We start from the raw sequence: 14,139 nt of genomic DNA on the forward strand, positions 1-14,139 counted from the left end.
TGAATGGGGCTTTGAGCAACCTGGTCTAATGGAAGGTGTCCCTGCCCATGGCAGGGGGGGTTGGAACTAGATGACCTTAAGGTCCGTTTCAACCGAAATCATTCTATGATTAACAAAACAGTGTTAAAAAACTTCATGCAAAAGTATGAAACTGGAATGTTTGACCTAAGCAACAATCCTTTATGCAACAGCTGCACCTTCATATCCCTTATTTTGGTGTGCTAATGATCTTCCATGGAACTTGTTAGTTGTGTGTATTGCAGCCCTGCTATCAGGTGCTGAGGAGGCAGCAGGAGTGGCAAGCTGCCTTCAGGCTGTCCCCTCTGACAGATGTCAGCTGGAGAAAAGACACGTACAGCTGTGCCTCATCTCTGAGACTACTCCCATGTGAAGTCCTACAGGGGCTGGTCCTGTCTCTTTTCCTTTTCATCATGTGCTGAAGAGCTGTAGAAAAGGTCATGAGGAGCCAAAGGCTGCAATACCATCAATCTGTTGATGGCAACCAGCTCGTATGTCTCTTTTCAGCTGATGCAGTCAGTGCTATGACACAGATGTCACAAAACTTACAGGAGATAAACCCACAGATCAAAATGAGTTGGCTGAAGCTGAACTAAAGAAGGAAGAGATGTTGCTGGAAGGTAGGAGGAGAACTTTATGTAAAGGCAGCGAGCAAATCCTGCTTTCATTTTGGGCAAATGCTGTGTAGTTTGGGGTCCCAGTGTAGACCACGTTGTCCCTGGATTCAGTAGGGCTTGCAAAGTGCTTGTATCTTTTTCTGTCTGCTCTGCTGTCATTTTTTGTGGTAAAGGTGACTCATTTTACCTTTTGTGAGAGGCCGCCAGAGACTTGTTCAGCTTGAAAAAAGAACAAAGAATAAAGCTTGTCAAATAAAGCAGCAACGTATAGGAAATGTGGAAGGTGTAATTCCTTACAGACATACTTACTGTCAGTCCAGTTTTGTATTTTATTCTTGGTAAAAGAGGTGTTTGAATATAGTAAGACAAGTAAGGATTAGCAGACCCAGTGCAGACTTTGGAAATGAACATGATCTGAAACTGTCTGGTTTTACAGCCTTGAGCAAATCATATCATCTCTCTGCTACTCTTTTCTGATCTATAATCCAAGGGCAGTAATTCTTTCTTGCTTCTCAGTGGTGAATTAATGAATGCTTTCCCGGTGTTTTGTGGTGCCGTATACAAATATTACAGACAAGCAAGCAGCATATAATATTAATACTGAACAGATACAGGGCAAAACTTGGGATTCTGGATAGCGGTGCATGCAGATACAACTGTAATGAGTTCATTAGTAATGCAGGACTGGATTGATTAAGTAGTTGCCGCTGTGTAAAGCCTTGTCTAGCACTGATACTTGATGTATTATTTTGACCCAAGAGAGATGCTCAATGATCTTGTCTCTTAAGTTTTGGCAATGCATGTCATGTCAATACAAATTATTGAGCTGAACTGAAAGAAAGAAGCTGTAGTTGCCACATGGATACCCTTTTTATATTCTTCTGTATATAAGAATTGCAGCTTCCCAAACTGGATTTTTTATATAACCTTTCAGAAGTACAGTTTGAAATAGCTTGTCTTCTTTTTTTCTTTCTTTCACTTTTTCTTCCTTCCCGAGAATGTTTCCTCTTGCCATCGTGATAAAAATGTACTCCTGTGACAAAACAACCATGTCCCAGGATTTTATCCTTTCCTGCCACAATGGCAGCACATCCCCTATGGTGATGACACAGCACAGAAATTCCACCACATTGAGGTTACTTCTGCATTGCCTGATACTGGTAACCGTGATGTGATGTGTCAGAAGGTATAACAGTTTTCTACACAGAAGAGTCACAGGAGGATTCAAACAGTCTTTGAGGACCTGGATATCCAGCTGAGATTAGAGGTCTGGATGAGTCAGGGTAGTTGTATGCAGAAGCCTTTCAGCTCTAGGCTGGGGATCTGAAGGTGAACAGCACCTGGAAGAGGTTACCTATTCCTGGAGGTTTTGATAGCTTATTTGAAATGGGCATCAACTGGGGATCTGGACCCTTTTGCCAGCAGGCTGATTATTACAGATTGGGAAGCTGGCACTAGCGGTGGTGGTGACTAGTACAGCACACCCCTCCATCCATTCCAGCGCAGTCAGTAAGCACTGCGGGTGAGAAGTACCAGTGCAGGTAGCATATACTTTAGGGATACAGATAGTTGACACAAAGGATGTTTTGGTTGGGGTCCTTCCACTATAGGTGAAAAGATTCCTACCTTTTCCTTCCCTAAGTCTCTCTCCAGCTGTGTGCCCTTCCTCATCCCAAACGCCTTCTGATGGCTCTTGGGCTGTGCCTCGTGTACATTCACTGGCATTTTAGAGTGAGCTACGGATTGCTAACCCCATTTTAAGGCAGGCTAACTGAGGCCTTCTGCAAATGGGAAGCGAGGCATAGCACTGTGAAATGATTTGCTAAAGGTTATCCAGCTGTGACTGAGAAAAGCGTGCTCTGGTTCTGCTGCAAAAGATGCCACAAAAGTGTAAATGTTAATAGTAATAACTTTCTCTACGTGTGTTTCTGCTTTGCAAAATTACATCTCCACCAGGGGACTTGTTAATGTCAACGGCATTCAGTTTTCATGATCACCGCTTGAAGTGATCAGTCAGCTGTATGGATCTACAAATTGCTCCCTTGCAGCCAGCCTCTTAGTCTAATGCTCAGGCGACAGTCAGCTGTAAGGATCAGACTCGAAGAGATGCCTTTGATTTTCCTTTGATGTTCCTGAGCCAAGGCAGAATTTCACACGGCCACTGGGCGGTAGGTGAAGATCCCCTCTGTTTATGGGAAGCCAATTATAACCCAGCTGACCCACTTTGACCTTAAGATTACTGGCGGGACATCTGGGATGTCCTTGCGAGGTAGAGCTGGCTCACCGAATGTGCCTAACTAGGGGCACAGACCGATTTGTTCGTCTGGGTGCAGCAATCATTCAAACGGCGTGATTGTAATGGAGGTTGCACACATTGATCCTGGTCAGACTCAGTGTATTTATTTGCTTGCACTTTGGCATCGTTGCCGACGTGAGGATAAAGCAGGGTTCTCGCTTAGGATTTAATGATAAAAAGTGGAACCAACTTACAAGGAGAACAGGTCCTAGTTTCTAAGCCTCTCTTCCATCTCTTTTCCCTTATTTTTTGTTCCCTTACTCACTTCTTACTCCAGACCTCAGACCAGCAGAAGCTTTTAAAGGCCCTGACAAAAAAGCATCAAGAACGAGGTTATTGGCCAGAAGGCTCTCTAGCGCAAGGTACACACTGGGAGAGGGGTGGAGGCACAAAAACCGAATCCTAGCAGGGAGGCCAGTGGGACGTTAGAGAAGAAGAGCTGGAACTTTTTTCTTTTTAACCTCTGTTGAAACTGCTTTTTAATTGTGATTGCCGGCGGTAGCTGGAGGGGGGGGGGCGGGGGGGCGTGCTTTTTGGTTTTGTTTCTCTTTTGCCATACGCCGCATCCCTGCGGGAGCTGCTCCCGCTCTCCGGGGGGGGGTGGGATGCTCGCCCCCGCCCCGACCCGCGCCGCGGGGCGGACTACAAGCCCCGTCATGCCGCCGCGCGGGCGGGCGGTAGCGGCGGAGCGCGCCTGCGCCGCCAGACGTGGCAGCAGCCCGCAGCAGCAGCGGCGGCGGGTCCGGAGCGGGTCCGGCTCGGCGGCGGCGGCGATGGCTGCGCCGGGGCAGGGCGCGGGGGCTGCGCGGCGCCGCGGCCGGCTCCCGCTGCTGCTGTTCGGCCTGGCGGTGAGTGGCGGCGGCCGCCGCGCCCCGGGGCGGCGGGGGGGGTGGGAACGGGGTGTCCCCCTTCCCCGGGCCGGGGCGGGGGCGCTCGGCGCGGCGCGGCCGGCGGAGTTGGGGGAAAGTTGGGAGCCGGACGGGGCCCCTCGGGCTGGGCGCGGCGGTTGGCCCCGCCGCCCGCACCCGCCGCCGCCGCCGCCCTGGGCGGGCTCGGCACGGCGGGGCACAGCCCGGCATGGCTGGGCTCCGGCAGCTCTCCTCCCGGCTGTTTCGCCGGCCCTCAGCCCGTGCGCTGCTTTCCTGCTTCCCTCGCTCCCTTTCTCTGTGCCTTTCAAAAAAACATCCAGAGAAAACCCACCGCGGCGTGCGGCGGCGTCTCGCCGAGCGGCTGCGGGCTGGAGCCCCCGGCGGCACCGGCCCCGGGGGCTCCGACCGGCGGGCGCTTCGTTCGTGAGTAAGTTTCGTGTGAAAAACCGGTGCCGCGGCGGCAGCGGGTTTCCCTCGGCCGCGGCTCTGCCGCTGCAAAGCTGGCCTCGCTCGGCTTTGTGCACCTGTGCGCGGGCACGGGCGGCCGTGGGCAGTCCGGGCGGCCGTGGGCAGTCCGGGCGGCCGTGGGCAGTCCGGGCGGCCCTGCCCGTGCGTCCCTCGAATGTGGTGCTCTCCATCTTAGTGCGTTCAGGAGGAACAGGGTATGTTTCATTGAAATTACAGTAAGTAGAACAGCCCTTACCTCAGGGAGACTCCTAGACTTACAGAAATATTTTAAAGTCTGATTTTTTTTTTTTTTTTTTTATCCACAGAATTTGGCATAAATAGCTCAAAAGATTGGCAAAGGCATGCTTTAAAGCACTCCTTTATTTACTTTATTGGCACGAACTACAGTTCTTCCTTCTGCCTGGACAAATAGAGTTAATAATTAATGAAAAATTACATTAATTTCTTTACGCACGCGTGATCCGAAATGTATTTGGAAACGCATGACTTAGGAGTGCTCATCTAATTCATAGAGATCAAGCGTGGAATTGCTGATTGCCCTATGCTTATTTTGTGCTAATATTAGAATTGCCATTGTGGGACAGAAAGAATCGGCCCTGTCTGATGTAGCCTTTTGCCCCTGGCAGGGGCCTAGCTATCAGCTCATTCAGGAGGAGGGAAAAGAAATCCTGTGCATCCTGCACAATTTTTGTTTTGTTCTAAGCTTGGTCTATAAGCACAGACCTCTGCTATCTGCAATTTAGTTACTGATTTCAAGTGAAACTGAAGTCAGGCTGAATTCTTCCTAAAATGTTGGAGAGGTCTTAGTGTGGCTTTTTTTTACCTGTGGCTCATCTGTAATATTCACAGTACTTTTCTCAATGATACTTTTTGGCAGTGAATTCCTTAGATTAAGTATATACTGTGGACCAAGTGGAGTTACAAGTGGACTGAATTTTCCCTTAATTTAAAATAACTAAGCACGCGGAGTTATTTGTGGTATTTCCTTCTATATCTACTGCAACTGTCAGACCTTATCTTACTGTAACATTCGTGTTATGTTAATGTAAGCATTTTGCTGTGATTTCTTTCTGTAGATTAAAAGATTTATTTTTTTTTCCCCCCCTCTGCTTTCTTCATGTGAATCTGTTGTTCCTAACTATTCTAGTTGCCCTTCTTTGGACCTTTTGTATTGCAGAACTGGTATCTTTGAGATGAGCAGAGTGAGCCTGCTGTTGTCAGTGAAATTATATGAAGCCCTTATAATTTATCCACATTATTCTCTCTTACCCTTCTTGATTTGCCCCAGCATTTTATTTGCTGTGTGATACTGCATGCTGAGCAGATGTCTTAATTGAGCTGTTGATTCAGCTAATTCTTTCCCCTTTGCTGTATTCAAGTAGCTTAAATTATTTCTTCCAATTTGTGTTATCTTGCACTTGAAGGTGCGATTTTTCATCTTGAAATGTGTAACTGTACGCCAGGATTAAAAAACTAGCCTACAGCTGTGACATTGCAAAACCTGCTTTAAAATTTTTCTTGAGTCAATGTTTGCAAAGTCAGTGAGGCTGTTAAATTGGGACGTTCTCAGTGTGTAAAGTTAAAGTGAAGGTAATACTAGCTGCTTGGTAGGACAGAGGTTAATGAGAACATTGTCTTTCCTTCCAGACCGTCCTTTTTTATGTACCCAAATGTGATTTCTTTTTTTTTTCTTTTTTCTTTTCCCCACAAGTGCTGAGTGTTTGCAGTGCACCTGGGACAGCAGTTAGAGTTATGCATGCCTAGTACTCCTGAAAAATAGGGCTCATTTTTAAAGTAGGACCCAAAATTGGAGGTGGCTTCCGAGAATTGAAATCCTTATCTCTGTAAGACTTCCTGCATTTGTAAAAGGAAAGCTACAAAGCTGGATGAAGAAAATACTTCAGTATCTTCTACTGTTAAGTTGTTACCTTCTGCATCACTGTGAATGTGACACACGCACGTGAGGAAAACTGCAGTGATCTCTGCCTGCTGTGAAGTTTTTCTTCTTGAATGAGTTGGCGAGCCATAGGGAAGTTGTGGTTTAACTTTAGAGATACTTCCCTATTTGGTATGTCAAGTAGTTGACTATATTTCACGCTTGGACGACTGAATTTACTGCTAAAGGCATTGGGAAGGAGTTTCACACCGAGGTAGATTTGCATTTCCTCTGATGTATTGGGTACTGTCCTTTCCCTAGCAGAGGCCAGCCACTGCTTCCAACAGGATTACACATCTGGGATTTGTTTGCTTTGCAAACACTGATGAATATTATCTCAGGCCAACATGGCAAAGGTCATTTTGTCTTCTGAGTCTGACTGACTGACAGCCATTGGGAACCTGGTGCCTTCAAAGAAAGGCTTGAAAAGAACATTTCGGACTTCTAGCTCCTCAAGTCCCAGTAACATCACAGGAATGCACCGGTGAGCGCTGACACGGACTTGTGAGTCCAGGCCTGTGGGGAGGGCTTGGACGTGTCTCACTCTTTGTGTGGCAGGTAGCCCTGCAGCGTGTCAGCAGTGGCTTTGCCTCCGGTGAGTTTGCAGGCAGGGTGCGAGCGCTGCTTCTCCTCTGCAGTGCTCAGGTGCTGTTTCCTGTGGTGGTACTTCAGCCTGAATTTGGGAGTACCTTTTCCCATCCAGTTCCTGTTTATTCTACAGGAGCTGCTTTGGGAAGTGTTTTGCCACAGTCAGAGAAGAGGGTATTGCAGAGGAAAATCCCTTACTTGCTGTCCTGCCATCCCATTCCTACTTCGTCTGTTCCCTCTTCAAAATACAGATTTTTAAAACTTGTGATGTGGGCTATGCTCTGTCTCCTCAGATGCCCTTCTGTCGTGGTTTAACCCCAGCTGGCAACTAAACACCATGCAGCCACTTGCTTGCTCCCCCCAGGCGGTATGGGGGAGAGAATCAGAAGAGTGAAAGTGAGAAAACTTGTGGACTGAGATAAAGACACTTTAATAGGTAAAGCACAAGCCATGCACGCAAGCAAAGCAAAACAAGGAATTCATTCACCACTTCCCATTGGCAGGCAGGTGTTCAGCCACCTCCAGGAAAGCAGGGCTCCATCACGTGTAACAATTACTTGGGAAGACAAAATGCCATCACTCTGGCCATCCCCCTCTTCCTCCTTCTTCCCCCACCTTTATATGCAGAGCATGATGTCATATGACATGGAATATCCCTTTGGTCAGCTGTCCCAGCTGTGTCTCCTGCCAACATTTTGTGCACCCCCAGCCTGCTCACTGGCAGGGTGGTATGAGGATTAGAAAAGGCCTTGACTGTGTAAGCACTGCTCAGCAATAACTAAAACATCCCTGTATTACCAACGCTGTTTCCAGCACAAATCCAAAACACAGCCCCATACCAACTACTATGAAGAAAATTAACTCTACCCCAGCCAAAACCAGCACCACCTCCCAAATCAAATCTTGGCTTTCAGGACTGGTTTTGTTACTCAACTCCATACCTTAAGGAGTGATGTTTTAAATCCATTGGCTTTGGTGCCAAAGCGCCTGGGATATTGCCGCAAGTGTGTTGTGGTCATCAGAGGTGGTGTTTCTGCCCAGGGGTGTGTTCACGATGTCATGAGCAATTGGTAATTGAAGAGGTTCTTGTTCCATTGTTGACCATTTCTTTTGCTTTTTGGTGATGCAGTTCCTTGAGTTCCTTCATTTCAGTAAAACTGAGGTAATGAGACTCACCTTTCTTCAGACTTGTGTTTGGAGGTCTGTGAATGGAAAAAATTCAATGCAATTTGCGACCAGAATCACAAACTAGCATTGCTTTAAATGTCTTGATGCAGACAGGGTCACTTTGGAAGTTAGTTATGGTTTACCTTGATTGTGCCACCATTTCAAGCTTGTGAATGGCAAAAAATTGGGATGGCAAAGCAGGTCTTAAGTTTTAGCACTTGCTAGCTGAGAGTAGCTGGAAGCATTGGTGGAGGGGGCTGTGATTTGTGCACTTGCAGAACATGGATAACAAAGCTAATCTCATTTGCGGCCACCTTGATGATGTCCTGTCTGTTGTCTTTGGGTTTATCGTCATACAGCATATTTGCTGGGTGACTGCAAATAGACTTTCTCCCTGCCCCTCACTTTTCAGGAGATGGCACGCCATGAGCATGTGATTGTGTGCTGCTCTAGGATCAGCTGTGTGCTGGCTTGCTCTGATGTATCCTCCCTTTTGCCTCTTGCAGATCACTTCCTTTCTGTGTGAATTTTACTCCAACTATTTAAATTAAGCTTTGTCTCCTATCACTTGGCAGAAAAATCTGAGGATTAATTAGTTAATATTTGCGCAATGCTTTGAAGCTAACAAGTGCCATATAAAGTGCTAAGGATTTTCAGGTGTCATTTTTTGCCCTCTCTTCTTTGAAGTCCCATTAATAGTGTTTTTTGTTGTCATTTTATAGCATCTCCTATGTGTTTTTTGAGTAGGTTATGCTTCTTTAAACTTCTTCAAAATGCAGTTTTTAGTGGGGGATTATGTGGCATATGGTTTGCTCATGCCCTTAGCTTCTGAAGTCATCCAAATGTACTCATTCAGAAGTGATGCCTGAAACATTATTTCATCAACAGCTTGTTTAATATATATTGCACCAATGCCTGGCTTGAAGAGAGAGTGAGCTTCATATTCCTAATAAGGACAAAGTTATTTGTCAGCATTAGTAATTGACCCTATTACAGTCAGTTGTTAATTAGTAAATAGTTGCACAGGTTTTCCTTCACTAAGCACTTGAAAAACAGTGATAAACCATACAATTAATTGGCTATGCAGAGCCCCTAAGAACAACCTTTAGTATAGTCTATTATGCCTGTAGCTTATGTTCCTTAAAACCCAGTGTTTAAGAACAATATGAACGGTAGAGTCTAGTCAAATCTTGACGTCTCCATGGTATTTTTTGCTATCTTCTATATTTGGAAAATGAACATAGCAAGCACCATGTTAAGTGGAGTGCCTTATTTGTAGCATTTTTCAGCCTAAGTTAAAGAATACCAAGACACTCTGTGTCAGGATTTTAATTTGCCTTCCTTCGTGAGCAAAAGAAGATATGACACTTGCCTCTTGTAACTATGACCCACCACAATAAAATGTCAGCAGTGCTTGTTTTTTTTATTTTATTCCTTGAATGGCTTGAGGTGAGAGTTAATTGATCTGGATTATATACAGAGTAAGAGTGCGTTCTTCCATGGAGCTCATGGGAAATGCACAAAACCCAAGAAGTGTCAGTTGGGAGTGACCGCAAAAGTAAATCTGTCAGGCAAAACCATGTTTTTTTAATGCTGTCAGTCTTCCGATGCAGAAGTTATTTATCTTCTGGTGTGTCTTCTGGAGCGCTCCTCACCTGGCCATCCCCTTCAGATGTGTTTGGGAGAATGTGCTTTTGTGGACCGAGTGGGATTGCATGGGCTACTGCAGGGGCTATTTCAATTGTGACCCCTGAAGTCTGAGACCCAAGTGCTACCCTTTCTCTTCCCCCCTCTTTCAAATAATAAATTCTTAGCAGGCTTACTTGAGGTACCTTTAGGTAACAGAGATAACCTGTCTCCCCTCATCTGATTTGATTAAAACGTTTCTACAGCTATTTTGGATATTAATCATGAATGAAAACAGGGGACTGTCCTACTTATCACTATCCATCTTGGAAGGCATTTGTTACAAATGGCTCAGTGATCAAAGCAGCACAACCCTGAATGTAAATAGCAGCAGAGGGAGGGCTTGTAAGTGAAAAGCAAGCAATTATTGCACAAGGTCAAGAGTAGTTTGTATGATGAACAAGGAAGATAAAACATCTGCAGTCAAACTGTGATTCTTGTAAACAAGGGGACTTTGGATTTGAACATCTTGTATTTTTAAGTGAGAACAAATTGGGGGGAAGGGAGCAACAGATCTGTTTCTCTCTTGCTCTTGCCTGGAGATAGATGACTTAGACCTGGTATTTTCAGTACGTGCACGCTGCGTGCACCCCAGGACCTGGCTGTGCCGCCGGCTGATCTGCAGGTTTACGAACCTCCATCACTGCAGTACAGAGATGTTCCTTCAAATCTACCTTCTGAAGTTAAGTGTGCGCTTCGCCACAGGGTTGTCTTTGGAAAGTGAGTGGGAAAGGGAAGGTGAGATCCAGTCTTGTTCTTGGGATTTCTTGCCTGTTCCCGCCCCCCTGCCCCCCATTTTAATGTAGCAGAGGAGACCTCTGTTTAGAATGTGAACTACTCCCCTCCTAAAGAAATTTAATTATGAAATTAAAATCAGTTATCTCCATTACTGCTTGGAATTCTGAGGCAGGTTTGCTCTTCAGCTAGATTCCCATAAAATGCCTTGTCAGACACAATCTGTTTTGTATGTACAGGGTTGCTCATTGATCATATTTACAGTGGGTTGAATGTTGTTGTCCCAAAATGAGAATGACATCAGTGGGCGGTTAAGCTAAGACAGAAATCAAAGTCAACGTCTTCCTGAAAAATGGGCTTTTGAAATCGTGGTTGAGTGTAAAACTGCGTCCCTGCCAAGCAGCAGTTGTGCTAGAAGCAGCGTTGTTCGTGTCACCCCCAGCTATTCTTTATGAATAGTGTGCAAATTGTCTACCTAATTATACATCTAAGTGTTAGTGTGCACATAAAAATTGTATTTTGACATATGGATTAAGGCACCTAAGCACTGTTTCAGCCGTGTATCCATTTATATTTTTTATGCATAATTTGTGTCCAGGGAAATACATTTTTTCATGCTCTTGAGCTGCAAATAGGAGAAATAGGAGAGTTTTTCTGTCCAGTGTACAATGCTAGTCCTCTGATAGTTCTCCCTTATTTAATTTTGATTTGTATTTTCTTGTTTTTAAAACCATGACTTTTCATTGCACTTGATAATAAATAAATAAATAAATAAATCTCCAGGCATGCTGCTTATCCTTAGCAAAAGACCGTGCTGTCACAAAGCTTTTGTGGGGCACAGCTCATAAATTGAACTGGGTTCTGTGGGAACAGCAGTTAAGCATTTATCACATTTAATTTGAATAATAAATATAAAATATGAAAATACGTTCTTGTGGCTGCTTGAAAGATACTCCCTTTTCTCATTCTGAAATGAGATTCAGAGAAGAGTAAAAACTTGAGAAATAAACTCTGCTTTCTCAGATCCTTGATGGTTTTGAGAAAACACAGCCTTGAGGGATGACCACATTTTTCAATAGTGTCAGTCCTGGAAGTGTAATTAGAAAATAGTTATTTGCCTGTAACTCTCTTTGCCTCTGGGTTTCTGAAAGCTCAGATGTTTCTTGGGTACCAATTCTAAGGGAATGGGGTTGTAGAGTGTTTTGCTGCTCTTTAACGCTTGCATATATTCGGCAGCTCTGCAAGGAGTTGCTGGAGAGTGGGGGAAAAAAAAAGGAAAATTAAACCTTTTTGACTGATCAGACTACTTCCACCTAGCTTGCAAGATTATATATTTAAATACATACTTTGATTTGAAGAGCAGAGGCAGAGCTAGAGCACGTGTGTTTTTGTACCTTGTACTTGAATAGCAGTGTCTCTCAGCAGTTTTGAATTGACTGTCTTGAGGGTTTGGGTTCACTTACGTTTTACTTGAGTATCCTTCATGCATCTTAGATCAGACACTATAATCGCACAACTGACATGCGACCTACACCATAAAAAATTCTGTGAAAATAAATTCAGATTGAGATCTTGAGCTGGGGAAAATCTGTAGACTAGAAGTGCTACCAGATTTGCATTTCATAGTCTGCCGTGTGTAGTTTGCCTTTTTCTGAAGGTCTCCACCAAAGTTTCGTGCATCTGAGGACACCAGGTGACTATTGTATTGGTTCCAGCTCACTGAGCCAGCCATGTTACACTAGGCACTGCGCAAGCATCATGAAATAGAATAGACTTTCCCTCAGTTTTGTTGTAATTTCTTGTCAGCATAACTGTCGCAGGGCAGGAGTGGCACAGATGTTGCATGTGTTGGTCCCAATATGCCTTCTACTTTAACGGGTACCAAGGTAGGCAGCTTCTTGAGAAAAATGTTTCGAGTGTTTCTTAACTTTTCAGCAGTGGTTGTGAATAGATTTTAAAGCTTTAGGATGCTCAAGTGACAAGAGAATTTAGCTTGTTTCTTATTTATAGAGTTCCATATGTGTGAATGTAGCACTTCCTGACGCATATGAAAAGAGGCTTCCTGCCCAGGAGGGACTGTCACCTTTCTTGACCTCTTTTTTAATATGAGCTCATCTCCTCTTGTGTCCTGGATTTAAACAAGAAGCAGTGTGCTTGATTGGGGAGTGCCTGGCTGATGAGCTCGCCTGCAAAATGTCTGGAGTAAATCTACCTGAGTCATATCTCACAATTAAAGTCACATAGCACAGTACATGCAAATGAACCTTGTCTTTGCTGCTGGTTGCCTGTGGGCTGTGCAGGAATAAGAGCCTGGTTTTCCGTGAAGAAGAGCGTGTAACTGCTTCCATAGGATTCCCTTTTCCCATCCTCTTAATTTCACGCTGTTGACAGAACTAGTGGCTGTAGCCCTGGTGAGGCTGTAGGTGCTGGTACGTTCATCGCAGCATTGGCGCTGCAGCAGGGCAAAGCAGCCCCATGGCAGGGACTGGCATCGGTTGGAAATGACTTTTTGGCATCACTTGCCTTCAGTGGAGCTGGTAGCAAAGGCAGAGGTTCTTCAGGAGGTTTAGCAATACACTGGCTTCTCATTCCTTCCTGGGTAGGGTCTTCATTTATTTCAGCAGGAGAAAGCTGGAGAGCGTGGAACTACTTAATTCTTATCAGTTTGCAAACACCATGTAGTGCAAATGCTTATTGGGAGACAGTGAACTTTTCCGCTCAGCCGATAACCTCCCAGTATTGCTGCGACTGCCTTAAATGTGCAGGCAGGGTGTTTTTGTCCAACTGGATGCCTTCAGCTTGGACCTTTTGGGTTTTATAACCAGGAAAGGCTGCAACATTAATCTTAATTAAAGGGAGATGATGATTTATTCGGCAGGGCTGACTGGTGTGCTTGTATGCACAATGCGTTTCCCAGTGGGTTTTGGTATAAACCATTGGATCAGAGAGAGCTGCTGTAGTAAAACTGCAGGAAAATGAGTAGCATGTATTGATTTGATACCTGGGAAGGAATTAGGCAAAGTAGCAGTGGATATATGCAATGTGACGTGCTTCTCCCTCCAGGCGCCTACTGTTCCACCAGGGCAGCGAGTTTTCGGTTAGTGGCAACACGGACAAGACGGTAGTTAAAGCTGTCGCTGTTTCCAGAATCCAATTCTTCAAGAGGTTTATAGCTCTGCCATTATAAGGGGTGAGGGGGGTGGGGGGGCAGAACTGCTGAAATTGGCTAAACAGCCTTTCCATCTGGAAAAAACATGAAATATACATACTTCCACCCTATTGGTGAAACTGCACAGATGGTTTAAACAAAGTTCATAATACCATTTGATGTCATGTTGAAAGTGGCCTTTGTGGCTTCTTTGGTCCAATTATTTCTTTTTGGCACTGAGTTCACAGACTACAGTATCCTTAATTGAGTCCGGTTTTCTAAACCAAAGAAGCAACCTGCAGTTTCATTTTTTCCCTCTGTGTTCAGCCTTAGTTTCAGTAAAGTTTAGTTTTAGTCTTCTGTAACTAAAGGCATAAATAAAACTTTAAGACACTTGGATAATTAGAAAAAATTGAGGTGAAGGGAAATTTAAAAAAAAATACTTAGGATTAAAGAGATCTGCTCATAAGTCAATGTTAGATTAATCCCTCCTGTACAGCCTCTGATTGCGATGAGTTTTGAGCAGGAATTTGCATGTCTCTGTCACCTCACTTAGCACGACTATATTTGTCTGCTTTGATTGGCAACACCATGTATTTATCTCAGAAAAT

General features: G+C 44.8%; 1 protein-coding gene across 3 annotated transcripts in view; it reads left to right on the forward strand.

The window, feature by feature from the left end:
* The first annotated feature begins 3,266 nt into the window (after positions 1-3,266).
* Positions 3,267-14,139, forward strand: part of PDIA5 (protein disulfide isomerase family A member 5) — a 103,127-nt gene continuing 92,254 nt past the window's right edge. Inside the window, exon 1 of one of the 3 annotated variants that reach the window (XM_049804079.1) lies at positions 3,267-3,293. Coding sequence is in view for 1 of the 3 variants with exons in the window: in XM_049804076.1 (XP_049660033.1) it covers positions 3,705-3,779 (75 nt within the window). In the remaining 2 variants the exon portion in view is untranslated. Of the gene's footprint in view, positions 3,294-3,696; positions 3,780-4,205; positions 4,228-14,139 lie in introns of those variants that run through there. The other 2 variants (XM_049804076.1, XM_049804077.1) reach the window with 2 other exon arrangements.

Source organism: Accipiter gentilis, chromosome 1 (assembly GCF_929443795.1).
Source record: "Accipiter gentilis chromosome 1, bAccGen1.1, whole genome shotgun sequence".
NCBI classification, from domain to species: Eukaryota; Metazoa; Chordata; class Aves; order Accipitriformes; family Accipitridae; genus Astur; species Astur gentilis.